The sequence below is a fragment of the Canis aureus genome, chromosome 6, assembly GCF_053574225.1.
Source record: "Canis aureus isolate CA01 chromosome 6, VMU_Caureus_v.1.0, whole genome shotgun sequence".
Classification (NCBI taxonomy): domain Eukaryota; kingdom Metazoa; phylum Chordata; class Mammalia; order Carnivora; family Canidae; genus Canis; species Canis aureus.
The window spans coordinates 76,241,758-76,260,067 of NC_135616.1; the positions used below are offsets into that span (position 1 = coordinate 76,241,758).

The window sequence follows — 18,310 nt, forward strand, 5'->3', positions numbered from 1 at the left end:
CGAGCTTCACTTCGGGTGGTGCCCCAGGCCCCGGGAGGGTGGAGGGCCTCTAGGGGACGTGAGGCGACCTGCTTTTCAAGAGTGAGTTGAGGAAGAGGGGAAGGGAGGGATATCTAACATTTACTTATTGGGGAGGGGGGCTGTAAGTGAGGGACCACAAAGCCCACAAGGAGGGAACCCCAAGGTTGGAGCTCACCTTCCGTATGCCTGTCTGATCTTGAACTTGGACCAAATAGACCCGTCTTCTGCCTCCTGTAGCAGGGCGGGCACAATAAGGGCTCCTTCCCCCTCCCCCCCTTTAAAATGTGATTACTGGGAACTCTTGGAAGGATGTGTGTGTGTGTGTGTGTGTGTGTGTGAGTGTGTATGTTGGGGGGGAACAAATACCCCCTCCTACTACCCCCCCTTCAGCCCCCTCCCCTTTGTAATGTTTGTCCCTGCTTGCCCATCACCAGGGGGTTGAGAGGAGTATGACAGGTCTTTGTTGTCTGAATAAAAATCCGTGGCAGCTCCGGGGAGAGAACTCCTCCTACTAAATTATCAAAAATGGGCTGGCTTTAGTCTCTTAACAAATTGGACACAGCTACGGCAGGAGCAGTCCCCAACCCAACCTACAGGCACTGGGAACTTGCAAGCAGCCAGGGACCGCTGAAAATAGCACTTCTTTTTCTTTCTTTGTGTTCAAAACTATTTTTCTTTCTTCCCCAGATTTTGTTTTCCTCCCCCCGCTGCAGTTGTTTCACATTAGTAACTCGATCTCTCTCGGAGCAGTAAGATTCGCCTTCTCCGGCTCCTTTTTCCCTCCGCCCCTGTTTGTTTGTTTTCTGCACATCTTCAGGGAGCCACTGGGCTCCTTTCCCTCCTTCTCTTTTCTTTTTCTTTTCTTTTCCTTTTCTTTTCCTCCCCCCTTCCTTTTCCAAGCAGACCGCTTTGCACCCCGTCTGCGTCTTTCTTCCTCCCTCTGTCCCTCCTGCCCTCCGTCCCCGAGCGTCGCTGCGCTCCTGCAACACGCAGCTCCCGGCCGCGCCTCTGCTCCTTCCCTCGGATGAGCTGAGAGCCGCGGGCGTGTGTATATGGAAATAGTGGGGTGCCGAGCAGAAGACAACTCGTGTCCTTTCCGTCCCCCAGCCATGCTCTTCCACGGGATCTCCGGAGGCCACATCCAAGGCATCATGGAGGAGATGGAGCGCAGATCCAAGACCGAGGCCCGCCTGGCCAAGGGCGCGCAGCTCAACGGCCGCGACGCGGTAAGGAGGGGCCCCCGGGCCGCGGCTGCCCGGCGCCCGTGCGCGCTCCGCGGGGTCGGGCCTCCAGTCCCAGGCGGGCCGCGCGGAGGATGGGGGGCCTCGGGACGTCCGCGCCCGGCGGGCGGGTGGCTCTCCTCCGCTCCGCCTGCCTGCCGGGCTGAGAACACCCCTCCTCGGACCAGAAACGTCTCCGCAACTGCGACCTTGAGCTCGCTCGTCTGCGCCGCCGCTGCTCCCGGCAGACCCGGGAGGGCCGGGAGCGAGACGATGGGTCGCATGGGGGTGTCCCCCGCTGCAGACCTCAGACTCGGGGCTCCGGCGCCCCCCGCTTGCCCGCGGGCCAGGGGCGCGGCCGGGAGGGCGAGCTGGGCGCGCGCGGCCCCGCGGGAGCCCAGGTGGCTCTAGCCTCTGCGGGTGATGCCGGGGCTCGCCGGGGTCACCTTGAGCTCCCGGGACGCCCCGCGGTTCCCGGGGTCTCGGGCAGCCCGGCCCGGCCCCTCTAGAGAAACAGGGCTGCGCGCAGCTTCCGGGCCCGGGCGGCTGTAACGTGGAGGGAGGGGGGTGGTAAGGAACACCCCGAGCCCACGCGCGACAACCCTCACGCGAGGTGATCGGCTCCCGCTGTTACTCCTACTCGTAGTAATAAGATCCCTGTGCACTTGATAAAGGAGCCCAGCTACCAAGCATCCTGCTTCCCTTCCCCACTTAGGAGCCAGAGGGGGGAAAAGTGCAGAAGTCTCCGGAAATGCTTTCAGCCACACGGAGCTGTGTAGGTCCTGGGGCATCACCCCGGGAATTGCAGCTCGAACCTGCCCCGGGCGGCCCGGTGGTGCTTGGGGTTTGTGCTTCCACGTTTGCAGCACGAAGGGAGAGTGCAGGGCCCCTGGTCTGAGCAAAGGACCAGACTTTACCTTTCCAGGCCCGCGAAAGTTTTGTGGGGAAGTCCGCCCCGTTCCTGCTAGTGTGGAGGGAAGTGCCCGGGGGTCACTTTCTCCTTCCCCCTTTTCCTTGTTTGTGGCTCTCCTGTTGAACACCAAAAGGCAGCATCCCCCACCCGAATCGCGTGGCGGGGCTGGACTCCCCTTCAGCCGGGTCGGTGGGTGAGCGGGAGGGCGGGTGACGCTTGGCTTGGGGCACTAAACAGATTGTCCGGACCCAGCTCTCCGGGGTCTGTTAGTGCCGGGAAAGGGGGACTTGCTGGGGACGGGCGCTTTAGGCCCTTCCATCTCCCTGCAAATGAGACAACGGCCCCAAATACCCCGGTCCAGCACAGGGCTCATCATCTCTGCCTTCCTTCCGACCGAAAGCTGCCTCTAAGAATTTAGAGAAACGGAATGGTTTAAAGACCATCTGTGTTCGTTCAAAGCCCCTTTCCGTCCCCCAGCAAAAACCTCCGTTGTTTTATTTCGTGTGCGCCGAAAGCCACAATTTCCTAGCACGTCTGTTCGAGTTGGGGAGCATCCGCCAAACTAGACTCCGGTGCGCTCCTGGCATTTTTAAGAACAGGCTCGAGGCGGACGGCACATCTCTAGGGCGTAAGGGAGGATGGAGGCGGCCGGCCTGCCTGGGGGTTAAGAGTCCCCGGAGAGCCGCGGCGGAAAGGGAGTGCGTGGTCGCGGGAGGGGAGCCTCGCGCCCGCTCCCTGCGTCCCTGCGTCCCTGCGTCCCTCCGTCCCTCCGTCCCTCCGCACCCCGGCCCCGCGCCGCCCCCGACCCCGGCCGCGCCCCCGGGGCTGCTGGACCCCGCGCGGCGGGGAGGGAGCTGCGCGGATGCTCAGCGGCGCGCCGTGCTTTGCCTTGCAGGGCATGCCCCCGCTCAGCCCGGAGAAGCCGGCCCTGTGCGCCGGCTGCGGGGGCAAGATCTCCGACAGGTACTACCTGCTGGCTGTGGACAAACAGTGGCACCTGAGGTGCCTGAAGTGCTGTGAATGTAAGCTGGCCCTCGAGTCCGAGCTCACCTGCTTCGCCAAGGACGGTAGCATTTACTGCAAGGAGGATTACTACAGGTATTCCCGCCCCCGTCCCTCCCGCCGCCCCGGTACACCTGGTACACCTGGCGGGGCCACCTGCCCGAGCCTGGGAGCCAGCCTCCCCGCGGCCCGCCCCCTCTCGCCCCCTCGGGGTGCAGCCCTCAGCCCCGAGCCCCGAGCCCCGAGCCCCGAGCCCCGGCGGGCCACTGCCGACACCTTCACGCCGCGCCACCCCCGGAGGGCGCCGAGGAGGGGTGGGAGGGACACCCAGGGTCTGGAGCTACCGCTGAGCGTCTGTCACCCACTCCCGACACTTCGCAGCTCAGGACGGGGCATCTGGAGAAGCCGGGAAATAGTGAATAGGTGTCTGTCCACCGAGACGAAAGCGGGTGGTTTTTTCTTTTTTCTTTCCTTTTTTTCCGTTTACTACGAACTGGATGAGATCCGCACCAGGGACCTGAACTGGTGGCCGGGGCCGCCGACACCGCGTGTTAGGTTTGCGCGGGGGTGGCGGGAGACCACGTATAGGACCGTGAAAAGGGAAAAATTGCGGTTGGCGAAACCCAAGCCGCTCAGTTCTGAGTTCCATTTACTGCTAGTTGAGACCGTGCCGGCTAGCCTGCAGTGTAAACTCCACGGATTCTTTTTTTTTTTTTTTTTTTTTGATGCTTCCCAGTTATTTTTCTGGAGTGGGGAAGAGAACTACCTGCAAGTGACCTAGCTCTGCTCTCAATCAAAGGGGGAGAGGTGACTTAAAAAGAATTAGATTTCCTCTGCAAAAGCGTCTCTCTGAATGCCTTCATGCACACACAGCCGTAAATAATAATCATAATAATAATCATACCACCCTCCATAGAACGTTTTTTAACGGATGAAACTCTTTTCCTTTGGCATCACAGTTCAATATTCTTTACGGAGCGTTTGAGTTCGCTAGTGTGGCTTTTTTTGTTTTGTTTTGTTTTGTTTTGTTTTCCTGGCTTATTTGTTTGTTTGGGTTTTCCTTTTTAATCTTAACTTCCCAGAGAAGGAAACTGAGGATGTTCCCTGATGCTTCTAATTTTAATGTAAGAGTTCTTTGTCCTGCTCACCAGAGCAGGTCACTAAGCAAATAAAATTAATGACCAAATGGACCCGTGTCCTCTTCTCACCGTCGCCTCCTAGGTGTCAATCTTGGACCACTGCTGACCAAATCCCAGGTGTCAAGGGTGGGAGATGGCCCTGCCTTTGCCTCACCCAGGGCCCTGACTTCTTTTTTTTTTTTCCCTCTCCAGAAGGTTCTCTGTGCAGAGATGTGCCCGCTGCCACCTTGGCATCTCCGCCTCCGAGATGGTCATGCGCGCCCGAGACTCCGTCTACCACCTGAGCTGTTTCACCTGCTCCACTTGCAACAAGACCCTGACCACGGGCGACCATTTCGGCATGAAGGACAGCCTGGTGTACTGTCGCGCCCACTTCGAGACCCTCTTGCAAGGGGAGTACCCACCGCAGCTGAGCTACACCGAGCTGGCGGCCAAGAGCGGCGGCTTGGCCCTGCCTTACTTCAATGGCACGGGCACCGTGCAGAAGGGGCGGCCGCGGAAGCGGAAGAGCCCGGCGCTGGGGGTGGACATCGTCAATTACAACTCAGGTGGGTCCTTCCTGCGGGGGCCCTGGCCCTGCGGGGTCCCGAGGAGGACTCCCTAGAGCGCCTTTCCCCTCCGAGACCCCAGATCCAGATCCGGTAGCCAGAGGGTGTTTGGCTTCCTCGGTCCAGCTCCCTTTCACTCGGAGGGGGAGAGAGGGAGAGGGGGAGAGAGGGGAAGAAGGAGAAATGCAGAGGGGAGAGAGGGACCTTTATTTAGGTTGTGGCAAAAAAACACATTCAAGACCAAGGGGCTGCAGTGACTTCCCCCAAACAGGCCGGAGCCAAATCCTTGTTGCCCATTAGTTAATGAGCCCATTAGTTTCTGGTTCCCAGTTGGAGCAAAACAGCCCCAGGGCAATTCCTGTGTGGAGGCCAAATTATAGATCCTGGAGGAGGTTTTCCTATATACTGAAAAAAAAAAAAAGAAAGAAAGAAAGAAAAAAGTGATCAGAGCCCAACTCCAGTCCGTCTAGAGGGAGCAGAGGCTGTGGTCAGCAGCCCAGAGTTAATCATGAACACAGTTGGCCAGAGTGTTGAAAACCAAATCCCTGATGTTGGTGAAAAGCCGCTGTAGGGGTGGGAGTCCCTCAGCACAGCTGGCACAGCTGGCACAGCTGAGCTGGCTGCCCCCAGGTAGGTCAGGGGACTCATCCAGGCGCCCCGACAGCCGGGCCTGGGGCCACCCCAGGGCAGGCCGGCTGAGGAGGCGCAGCGGAGTGACAGGCTGCTCCTCTGGCCTCCACCCGCCTTCTAAGTAAAGACAAGATGCAGGCAGCAGGCCCGGAGCCCACGTCCCTCCCCGCCGTGCGGGCCACCTACCCGTTGTCAGTCTCTCGCGGCTTCCCGCGGTTGGTAGTCTGCTCGGCTCGCCGTCCCCCCCGCCCCAGGCCGGATGCAGAGGGCCGCTGTCCGTCGGTCTGACTCCAAGCAGGACGGAGGCTCCGACTTCCAGACCCTGGGCAAGGGCGCCTGGCCCGCCCCAGCCTAACTGTTAGGAAACCAAGGACTGCTGTCCCCAGGCAGGGTCCCCCCGGCCCTGGGTGGGAATCTCAGAGGCAGAAGACTCAGGCTCGGGGTGCATTCTATCGGGAGGGAGCTTGAGGACCTCTCTGGGGCCACCCCGCTCTGTTACCGGGAGCACCCAGATACCGGCCAGCGGGTGGCCATCCCAGGACACAGATCTTGCTGGGGTTTGCCTTCCGGTGGCCCCTGCCTGGTACGGTGCCTGACCCTTTGATGCTCAGCGGTAGGGGACCGGGGTGCCCTCGGATCAGTGGTTCAGCTAGGCCAGTGTGAACCATTTGGAAGGAACAGTGGGGCTCCGAGCGCCGAGGTGTGCGGGCAAGCGGCTGGGGCTGGGCACCGCGGGTTAGGGACCCGGGAGGGTTCATAGGGCCCCCACCGGGACCAGGCCGCGTTAGGGCCTCGCGCAGCCCCGGGTCTTGCCCCGCTGCTGCGCCTCCGCCTGCGCCTCAGGTTCGGGGCCCCAGCGCCCCGCCGATCATTTCGTCTGCTTTGATGCAAGGTCCGGGAGCGGGACAGGCGGGGCACTAATTGTTCCTTATTAATGGAAGATGACATCGGAATCTCGAGCCACTCACCAAGGCCCTAAAGCCCTAATTAGACGAGAGACTGAGACCAAGGGGCCGGGGATCCCCCCCCCCCAAGGAGCGCAGGGCCCTCGGAGAGAGGGGATCCCTCAGCCCTGGGTGGAGATTTCTGGCTCCCCGAAGCAAGCCTGGTCATGTCATCTAACTAGCCAAATTGGATTTTGCCTTGGATCTTACTTTATGTTGGCAAGATCCGGGGAGTCTTAAGGACGGTGCAATTTAGTTTCCCCTGCTTCTTGGAGGAGACCTAGAGCACGCACATTTATTTCTTAAAAAAGAGAAAGAAAGGAAGAAAGGAAGGAAGGAAGGAAGGAAGGAAGGAAGGAAGGAAGGAAGGAAGGAAAGAAAGAAAGAAAAAGAAAGAAAGAAAGAAAGAGAAAGAAAAGAAAGAAAGAAAGAAAGAAAGAAAGAAAGAAAGAAAGAAAGAAAGAGAAAATTTTCTCCCATTTAGGTATTTAGTTTGCAAGTTAGTGCTGCTGTGAGGTTGATTGAGAAAGGTGATGCTGGTTTGCTCAGGCGGGAGGACAGGGTTCTGAGGCCTCCCCACCCTCAGTTTGCACATCACACCACCCCAGACTGGATGCTTTTTTAATTAGCATCCACCCCATCCTTTCCGGTTCTTTTCCCTAGGGATGCAAATGAATAATAGACCCCTCTTTAAAATCAGGTGAAAATAATCTGGAGAAATCGGGTTAAAGATACGCGACTAGAAATCAACCCACCACTAAAAACTAAATGTTTGTGGATCCGATGCCGGTTTGTTACAGAAGTAGCCAAAGAAAAGCTTCAGCAAATTTAAGACATTTTAAAGGGTAGAAAGTAAAATGGGCCACATGGTTTTAACTCGTTATTCTAGCTTTCTCTGGATCTTATATTGCCATCTCTGCTTAAACGTAAACCAGTCTCAGGAAGAGTAACATTGACACGAAACAAATTTAATTTATATGTTCATATATATTTTTTTAAACGGTCAGAAAATGTGTTTAGGATTCAAAGACATCCAGAGAAGATGTGAAACTTGGCAAAGATCACGTAGTGCTTGACATCTGGCAAATGCCTTTTAATGAGAATATTCCTAATTTAGTTTATGCCTCCTTGTGTAGATACCGGGCAGATATTTCAGAAAGAGACATAGTTTATTTGGAATGCCATTGAAATGCAGCCCCCCCCCCCCCCGCCCTCCCCCACCAGGGGTGAGACGAAGATTTCCTGACCGATAGGCAGCTCTGATTTGGGTAATTTAGCATTAATGGGGAGACTACATTTTTTTGCTGGATTTAAAAAAAATCTCCCTTCCTTAGGTTTTCTTCTATTCCAAACTTCAAAAAGCTCCTGATGGTTGTTAAATTAGCCTGGCACTGACCCCTAGTGGTCTCCCAGGGATCAGTTAGTTCTCAGAAGGTTACACACCTTCAGAACAGAAACTCTCTTTCCTATAGGTGACCACTCCGTAAGTGACTGGGAAAAAAAATATTTAGATCTTCTCACTGACTTTATAATGCCAGACGTGTACTTAGAGGTGTATGTTTAAAGGAGTTTTAAGAGCGTTATCATTTCATGTCATAATTCAGGGGGAAAAACACATATAGCTTTAGAAGTACACCCTAGGGACACACAATCACTTGCAAGTTTGTATAATGCATTTGTAGTTAAACACAAGCAATTTAGGATAATGCACTGAGTTACTCTGTGGAAGAGACAGATTGCTCTTTTAAGTTGAATAATATGATGACACCGTCGCAGGAAAAGCAGACAGTAATATCTGGGTAATGAACAGCTAACAATCTCCTTATACACTGGATGGTAGTCTACGTGGAAACAAGTCTCATTATTGTGTTTAATGAACTCAGGTTATCTGCTGAGTTTTTACCCACCAATAATGAATATAGGATGCATACTCAGAAAAGCAATTTAATCAAACTGTTCTACGATTATTTTTCACAAACTTCATTTTTAAAGACCAATGAAGTACGTAGTGAGGTTAGGACTCATATTCATCTCTAAAAAACATTATCTTGGGGTGAGGGAGTGGCTCAGGGAGTTATTTCAACACTAGGTCAAGTCTTCTATCCCAAGTGTAATATTGGATTTGATGTGCTGTTCAGGAAAAGTTACGTGTTACTGACATATGATGGGAATGAAACCTTATTTGAAGAAGCCTCCAAAGACTGAGGTGCCCCTCTTTGACCATTTTCTTGTGGGCACATTTATAATCTGGTTGTGAAATATAGCTCAGTTTACTGGAGATAAGTATCGTTTTATGGTAGCTCATAAGATGCTGTTTCATCCATTGGAGGATATGAAAGTACAATTCTGTAGAATATTTGAACCCAACATATCCCCACTGGGCTAAAATAGGATAAAATGTAAAATATATTCTTTCTCTTATCTCTGAGTACATGTTACTTTTCTGCTGCAGTTTAGGAAGTCTATGCTCAACATTTGTATGTGTGTGTCTAGCTTGGATTCCATTCAAGTTGACTTGATTTTTCATTAATAGCCACTCAATTTTATTGACGATCAGAGATTCAAAATCCCGGGGAGTGCTGTAGAGCCCTGGCCCTGTTGCTTGACTTAGGGGACCCAAAGGTGAATGTTACATAACCTTTTTCTCAGCGAATTAATCTGCTCTTTTGCCAAATGTGCCCTCCTACTTAGGTGTCTTGTGGAAATATAAACAGAGGAGACATTAACTCATGCTTAATGTAATGTCTTCTTACATTAGAGAGAATTTCTTGTTAAATGGGTTTTGTGAGGAAATGTGATGGCCTCTTGGTTGATGACCAAAACTACTGTTTCTGTATATATGCTGACTTATCAAAAATAAGTTCTAGAACATAATTCTAACCAGAGCATAGCAGACAAATAATATTTTATCAAGCAGAAGAGCTAATATTAAGCAATGCCTTACTTTCTTCAGATTCAGGTTTTGTCTGCCCCCCACCAAGTGACATGATCAGATTTATTTTAGATATTCTATTGTAATGTTCTAAAATGTAGTGCGAGCTGATCTGAAAATGCCCCATATAGGTAACTGAAGTAAGCATTCAAAGGGAAAAAAATTGCCATGCCCCTTAAGCTGAGAGGTTGGCTAAATCAGTAAATATTTAGCCAAATATTTTCATTTTGTAATCATAGTTTCTTTGCAGAGCCAGTAGGTTATTGGGAATAGCCTCTTAAATGAGCAACTTTACATCCCGGGGATAAAAACTTTCAGGCTGGCTTCAAAGGCTGGGTTGTTTTGCCCTCAATGCTGAGCAGGGCTTTTGCAAGGAGAGAGATGTTACCCTCTTCCTGCCAGGCCAGCCAGGGGGCACAGCTCAAATCCCACTCACACACATCCACAGCGAAAAGGGCCGAGATCTAAGTGGAGAAGTAAGTGCCATCAGCGTCTCTGAACTGTGAGCTGTGGGGAGCGCTTCAGGCATGAACTGAGTGAAGAGAAGTCTGGGCTCCCTCTCTTTCAGAAATATTTATTAAAATAACGCCAAGGGAAAACTATTTTCTTCTTGGGATTGCCCAACGTTAACCAGTTACAGCTAAAAAAAAAAAATCCTAAAAAAATGATAACCTTGGGATTACAGAAGAAATCTACAAATTTGTATTTTGCAACTTCTCCCCTTTCTCCAGCCACTTTCTACCTTTTTCCCTGATTGCGAAGACTCTAGGAATATCAGAAAAAGTGAAAACTTGGAACTGAGTTACATTCTTCCGCAGTTGGAGGTCTCTCAGGAACTCTGATTCGCGAGAGGTGACATTACTGTTGGCATATCCCCCCTGGTAAAGAATAGTGCCTTCAGATAGTGCACCTCATTTCCCAAACAGACAAAACGTGGGGTCTCTAGAAACTGTGAGTGTGTGTGGAAGTGCAGGTGCCAACGTGCATAAATATATTCGAGTTTTTCCTTTTCATTCTTGGGTGTTTCTTTCACACTTATGGCTTCTTGGTCTTCCGGAGCTTCCTAGCAACCATTATGCAAGAGAGAGGATTTATCTAATATTTTTTTTTCTATCACATCAACTTTGGTTGTGTCCATATTAAGAGACTGGGTTGGCTGACTTGGGCAATTAACCTCTTTGTTTTGTCCAGACACCGCTTATAATTGGGGGGACAGCCTTTCCCACTGGTGCTTTATTATCGTAGCATCGCGCAGCCTGCCACCACTGCAGCTAATGCCCGACTTGCCCCTGAGCTGTTGTTTGCTCGCTGTTACCACAACAGGTTGTAACGAGAATGAGGCAGACCACCTGGACCGGGATCAGCAGCCTTACCCACCCTCGCAGAAGACCAAGCGCATGCGAACCTCCTTCAAGCACCACCAGCTCCGGACCATGAAATCCTACTTTGCCATCAACCACAACCCGGATGCCAAGGACCTCAAACAGCTTGCTCAGAAAACAGGCCTCACCAAAAGAGTCTTGCAGGTAAGAAACCTCCATCATTGGCTGTGTATACCTCTCCCTTACCCTTGCCAGGAAAAATAGTTTGCTGCCCTGTTCAGAGCAATACAGATATTTCCTGTGCTGCTCTTCATTAGTTTACCTTAGTTATCTCCCTAGAGGGTAGGCCGAAATTTTGCAGGGGCTTCCCGGAGGGGTGCCCAAAGACAGACCCAGGATCTTCTAAAATGCAGCCACCTTCTCCCTGTAGGTGGAGAGATGGGGCCACCAGAGCCAGCACAGCCTGCCTCCCTGCTCTGCTAATGTGGCTGATGTTATTTGTAAAATTGTGGCTTTAGAGCGTTCCATTCACACTAGGCTCGGTGCAGAGTTGAGGGGGACCTGCTGGTGCTGTTTTACGGCAGCAGCAAACTCTCGGCAGGCTCACTCACAGGACATGGCCTTCTAAATGCAGATCGACCCTGTATTTTCAACTCTGGAAAAGCCACAACCGCGGTCAGTGTCTCAGCAACCAATTCTAGCAAGTGTCTTCCTGTTTCAATAAACCATATTTGGAAACTAAATATTAGGAGTTAGATCTGCTGTCCAGTTGTTCTCCTAAACTCATAGTGGTCAGAATAGACAGCTAATGAAATTAGTGTGGGTTGCTGTGGGTCACCTGTGATCTTTTTCTATTTCTTAGTGACAAATTACAGACCCTTAAAATTTTACCAGTTTCTGGCTGCTTGGGGTCTGTGGCCCTGGGTTTTTCCTTATGCAAAGACTACTTCCTGAAATCCGTTTCTGTGATGTCCATTTCATATGGATCATTCTTCCTTTTCGAAACTTTCGACGACCCTGCCTCTCCCCATCCTCAAAAGATCACCAACAGTCAAGGCATCAGGATATATATATATATATATATATATATCCCCCCTTTACCTGTGTGCCTCCATCTCTATGGTTTCTCCACTTAAGCATCCCAAGTGGCACTTGCGAATGCTGGGGTGGGGTGGGGAGGAGATTCTATGCAGTTGAGAGAGCATCTGTAGCCTCACTCTGTTTTAAAAGGAAGCAAAAAAAAAAAAAAGCCAGAAAAACAAACAATTCTATTTAAAAAGAAAACACACTCCCCCCCCAAAATAAATAAAAAAAAAATAAAAGGCAAGAAAAATAAAAGGCAAGAAAAAAAATAATAAAGGAAAGAAAGAGACAGGAAAAAAAAAAGGAGTATAAAATAAACATCGGTAAAGAAATCAATTGGGATTGGTTTGCAGGTTTGGTTCCAAAACGCTCGAGCCAAATTCAGAAGGAACCTTTTGCGGCAGGAGAATGGGGGTGTTGATAAAGCTGATGGCACGTCGCTTCCGGCCCCGCCTTCAGCAGACAGCGGCGCTCTTACTCCACCCGGCACTGCGACCACTTTAACAGACCTGACCAATCCCACTATCACTGTAGTGACATCCGTGACCTCTAACATGGACAGCCACGAATCTGGAAGCCCCTCACAAACTACCTTAACGAACCTTTTCTAACATTGGTTTTTTTTTGTTTTTTGTTTTTTTCTTAATTCTTCCTCTTCTTCCTCTTCTTCTTCTAATTATTATTATTTTATTATTTGCAAGATTTTTTTTTTTCCTGACCCACAAGATACTTGGGAAATAAGAACAACAGCTTGGTGTGTAGCATCTGCAGCCACTTGGCAAATGAGTTTACAGTATTGTCTCCTTGACAAAGTGTTTTTTTTTTTTTTTTTTTTTTTTTTTTTGTCTACAAAGTGTATTAGCTGGTTTTTTTTTTTTTTTTTTAAATTAGATCTTTCAGCTGGTAAGGGGAGTTTTTTGAATTATTCTAATAAGTGCCTCTTAAAATTGTATGTTACTTATTTCCAGAATCTCGAAGAAAAAAAAAACTGGTATTATGATGAGCAAATAATCATATTCCCAGTGAAATGATTAGGCTAATAAAGAATCAGATCATTAATTAAAGTCATTTTTTAAATCGTGCAACTCTGTGTGTACTTATGGAATTTTGAAAACGTCACATTGTTTTTTTTTAATTTCCAAACTGAAAGCATGTTTTGATTCTTTTTTTTTCTTACAAGTGAGGAATATGATTAAACAAAAGCATTATCTATAGCAGCTCCAAATATTAAAGATCAATTAGGTGGGAAATGTGTTCTGAGAATGTGATTTTTCCTTCTTTTGGGGATGTACATCCCAGCAAAACTTGTTAGTTAGTTACTGGCTTTTCAACATTTGAAAACTACTTAAACTCCCTGTGTATCTATGAAAATTCCATATCGTGTTTCAAATTCTATACTTCTAACCTAAAGCTAAAAATGATAGTTGTAAAACCGTTCTTTCTAAATTAATTTTTTTCCTAGGGAAAATGGAAATAAGCAAAATATAATTTTTTAAGAAGTTAAAAAATCAGTATAATTTAATTAATAGATCTATTAATTGGCTTCAGCTGTACCATGATATTGTATCTGGCATTCTATATGAATAATGTTTAAAAAAAAAAAACCTTAGTAGACTAATATCAACAACAAGAAATCTTTGGTTTGTTTTGCTTTATTTTACTTTTGCATAGGTTGATATATTTATCAGAAAAGAAAACCTTTTCTGACATTATAGATTTAAAGTTATTAGTCTTGAAGTAGATAAACTCAGAAGCCTTGTGGATGCTGATCTGAATAGATTTCCTAGTTTACAGTAGCATTTTTTTTCTTTTAATTTAAGCTAAAATCTTAATGGTCTGGGCAGTGGTGAATGTTCATCTATATGCTTCTGTTGTAGTTAAATACCAATTAGATTGTGGATTTCCTAAAAGAAAACTAAATAAAAAAGAAGTCAAGATATATGTCTTGCTTTAGTGGATTGTTAAGAATAACTTTGCACATATTTTCCACTTTTTGGACCCCTTAAATCTCCTTTGGTGGTCAAAGTGGCTATTTAATAGATTTTAAAGGTGTCCTTCTGGCTGTATAAATGTGTGGTTACATATTGACAGTTCACTGCCCACATTAAAGTGCATTATTGTAACTTTTGCTCAGGGTCTTTAGAAAATTAGCACAGAAAGTAGCTTATTTTTTAAAAAAAGATGATGGAAGATAAGTTAACACTGTAACAGAAGAAAGGTGTGATTGCCATTATATATTTAGCAAGTGTGGTTATCATCTTATATGGAGCTTAAATCTTGACTTTTCATATTTCTATTACATTTTGGGCATTTACCACTAACCAGACCAAACAACCTTGGTAAGGCTGAGATCTTATTAATACACTTTTACAGGTAAAATATTGATACTTATAAATTTTGTTCTTTGACAGAACAATGTATGGTACTATAGATCTACTTTATTAAGTAGACTAATTATAACTCAGTTCTCCTATGTGCCTTATGATATAACTTGGAAGTAAGTTTGTGAAAAATCAGGATATATGTGTTGTTTGTTAAATTAACTGTTTTAAGCCCTTTTGACACCTCACTAGTTTTGTACTGTTTTACCTCTTATTTCCGAAACTCTTTTTATGGTGTATCCTGTTAGAGGGGACAAACATGTCATAGAAAGCAGTTGTGCACTCTTTCAAATATAGTTGATAAATTCAATAATCTTATATATTGAGCTTCGTGTTTATAGTACAGTAAGTGGTCTAGCAAAATTGTCCATGTTTCTTTGTTTATTGATAAATGCATTGTATAGAAACTATTTCCCCTAAATATTTATGGACCAAACAATTGTGATATATCCTATTAAATTTGTGTGAATAAACCATTTTGAATCTAAGGAGTTTTATTTCCCCTCAGTTTTATTTAAGGTTTAACTGTACTAGTGTGTTTCCAATATCTATCTGTAAAAGCTATTAAGGTGGCAATACAGAAAATTTTTTAGATATTCAAACATACAAAAAGTTTTCAGACTTCCAAACTTCTGATTCATTTTAAATGTACACATCATTGCATATGCAATGTAATTCAACTTAGAGTTACCTTTAAATATATTTTCTTATAATAAAAGTAATGCCCCACCGATTTGACTCCGCCCAATTTTTAGAATTAAAAAAAAGATAATTAGCAGATAAAGTAATTGCATGAAAAGAAACTTAACTATGATTAAGATTTAATAGTAGGTCTATTGAGCACAAATGGATATTTGTAAATCAAAATAGAAATTGCAGACCCCTAAAAGCCAAGTTGCTCTGTAGTTAATAAATTGTCACTATGATTTTTTTCAGGGAGAACAAATCTTGGGGCATTACAGCCAAACATCCCGACGTTTGAAAATTCCCTAAAGTATTAAAAGAAGGGGAAAAGTTTGATCGGAAATCCACTGCAGTGAAGACAAAGACAATATTAGGTTATGATAATCATACATTTTAAAATCTATTGAGCCAAAAAAAAAAAAGAGAGAGAGACAGAGAGACAGAGAGACCTAAATGTCATATACTGAATGTTAACAAAAATTCTGTTCTTTATGGTGTCTAACACAAACGGAGGCTTAGAGTTATGTGGTTTAAAACAAGATTAGATAAGCCGTGTATAAACCAGAGCAACCTGGCAGTAATATGCCCACCCCATATTTGAAGAAAATTATTATTGCTAAAAAAATCCCACACATTTGTCAAGCACAGTAATTGTAAAATAAAGTCCAAAAACATCCATTTCACCTGCTTGCTAATGTGTATTAGTCCTATCTGTTAATGGCATTTTCCAATTGTAAATTCAAAGAGAAGCTATCACTCATTTGAGAGTATAGGATCAAAACCCAGTAATTTTAGTATTATTGTTTATTACTTCCTTTTTAAACAGAAATATCTGCATGCACTTTTACATCTGTCACTTCTAGTGTACATCTCTGTATGATGACTTATCTTTGCTGTTTCTTGTATGATAAATAGCTTTCATTAATAAACATTTTATTTGATGCAAACATAGTTAACTTTATGTTAAATACACACTGTTGAAATTACTTTTGAACACTGTCTTAAGAGGCAGCACAATACATTTCCAACTTGTCATCCTTAGAAAAAGAAATCCAAACAATAGAAGGAGGTTAAATTCTGGTAGTCTAGGATAAAGTGACTTACTTGGTTTTTAACTATTCGTGACTTTTTTATTTGTTGTGGTCAATCGACCCATGTATTAAAAAAAAAAAAAAACAAAGAAAACACAAATTACAAAAAAAAAATCCTTAAAATAAACTATCATGTAAAATTTCAGCAACTTTTTTAGATTATTAAGGAAAAATTTATAGATCCTTTGTAAGTTTACATGTTTGCTATGCAATGAGCAAATTTATTGAAGTATACAAATATATCCCGAACTATGAAAAGATCCAATCTTTGCATAGTTCAAATTGCATATGATATTACAAACAAAGGAGCAAGTGGAAAGAAAAACAAATATTTAGGAATGAGGTTTTTTTTAATTGTTAAAAGGAATATTTGAAGAAAGAATTTTTTAACGATTCCTATTTAGCTGTATATCCAAAGCATATGTTAAACAAATTAACATATAACTTTCCAGAAAATTTTTCATTATGATGAAATTTTTATTATATACAAATGAACCATATGTAAATGATGTAACTTTTATGAATGACAGACATTAAATATTTCACTTACATGTATTCTCAGAACTTTGAATGTTTTCTTAAATGCTTTCACTTCCTGAATACTAAAAAAGGGAAAACAAATTTAAAAAGGGAGAGCAACTTCCAAAAAAAAAAAAAGCAATGCACCATGACAAGCAGACTATTTTGAGTGATCATGAAACATGTTGGTTTTGTCAGTAACTTGAATGTTTATGCCTCATTGAAGCCTCGGCCATGGCTATAGCAACTTAAGTAGATTTTCCAATACATTTCCACCCAGTTTATTCAGATCCCTGTCCTCCAGCTTTGCCTTTTTTCCCTGGGCTGTCACCTATGGCAGTTTTGGTTAGAAATATTTTGGAGCCTCGCCTGGTTTTACAGACCTTTAAATATTTGTCTGGTATGTGAAATGCAGGAGGAGACCAAAGTGGGAAAGAACATAACTGCAATTAGACATCTGAAAAAAATAATACAAATTTGAAACAGGCACATTTCTAAAAAGCAAAAGAAAGGAGCGCTAATTATGTGAGTGGGAAGAGAAAAAAAGCATGTGACGTAGAGTTGGAAGGACTGTGATGCTTTCCTGTGATGTACAGCGGTTTTTGAGTCTGGGCAACCACACACTTATTTTGGGGCATAGAAGAGAAGGATGTGGACTTCTTAGAAGGGAGCAAGGCACTAAACTCTCATAGTTTCTACCTCCCAGATGCCCGGGTTAGTCTAACTTCTGGCAAATTGATCTCGGGCACAAAAAACTTTACGGAGAGTTAGCATCTGACAGCTTTGGCTGAGTGGCCACCTTCATGCTGACTTACAGAGTAAGTGGGTTTTTCATACCTCAAATAAGGATAAAATTCTATAATAAAGGACCCAAAGGAAACACTTTCAAGACCTTGGTGATTTTTCATCACCTGCAAAATAGATAGCTTTATTGAACAAAACCCCTGTAGAATCCACAGCACATTCTTTTACATGAAACTTTCTTTGAAGTCAAAGTATTTTCTAAACCACATATCCCTATCATCTCATTTTCTGTTGCAGAGTGCTTGCAAAGGGCATCATGGAGAAAAATGTTAGAAGTGGGAAGTTCTGGAATGGAAACGTGGAGTCATGTCATTCTAGGCTCTTACGGAGAATACTAGGGATGATACCGTTGTCATAAAAGATGGATATAAATACCCAGTTTGGTGTGAAGTTTTGCGATTTAATTTTCAGCTCTGCTTTAAACAAAGCTAGCTCGACTGGTGGAGAGTCTGTGGACTCTCAGGATGATTCAATACCTTTTACATGCTATTGTCCCTAGACACAAGGATTAGGTACGGGCACTGGGACTGAGTCCAAATTAGAGAAATGGCATCGTATGGTCTTTGAAGCCATGCATACATCAACTCTGGATTGGCCTTTTGGATTTTGTATTTTTAGCAATTGGGAACCAACTCTGAATATTCAAATAAAGACAAGCCCTCTCATGTAAAGCCACAGTCTGCCTTATGGCTAATGTGAAAACAGACGTAATTGTCTTTATGACGTGCCATTGATTCTGAAACATTTTTATAATACCTACTCTGCCCTTCCAGCATTTCTTTAAGAATAATATTGCCACTTACCTTATTTTCAAAATAAATTATAATTGTAAGTTAACATATTATTTTGAATGCCCTCTGGGAAGATTTCCAGTCTATTTCGTCTGTTTCCAAAGCAAAAAAGCAAAAGGAAAAAAAAAATTAAAAAAGCTCAGAACCATGCATGGTACTCAAGGAAAAGTCTCTGAATATGATGTAAGTAGCAATATAATTACCACAATGAAATTTCTTTTTATCTGTGCCACAAAATAGATATTTTTATCTAACATCACTTCCCACTTCCAACATTTCTTTATGA

At 45.3% G+C, this 18,310-nt stretch overlaps 1 protein-coding gene across 2 annotated transcripts; it reads left to right on the top strand.

Moving 5' to 3' along the window:
• Positions 1-578: 578 nt before the first annotated feature.
• LHX9 (LIM homeobox 9) lies at positions 579-16,037 on the top strand. 2 transcript variants are annotated; one of them, XM_077902354.1, is made up of 5 exons: positions 579-1,247; positions 3,050-3,252; positions 4,488-4,843; positions 10,673-10,875; positions 12,108-14,611. In XM_077902354.1, the coding sequence occupies exons 1-5, from the start codon at positions 1,074-1,076 to the stop codon at positions 12,363-12,365; spliced, it is 1,194 nt and encodes a 397-aa protein (XP_077758480.1). In that variant the 5' UTR covers positions 579-1,073; the 3' UTR covers positions 12,366-14,611. The 2 variants fall into 2 exon arrangements, with proteins under 2 accessions (XP_077758480.1, XP_077758481.1); XM_077902355.1 differs by lacking the exon at positions 12,108-14,611 and adding an exon at positions 15,072-16,037 and having other exon boundaries at positions 582-1,247.
• Positions 16,038-18,310: the final 2,273 nt, after the last annotated feature.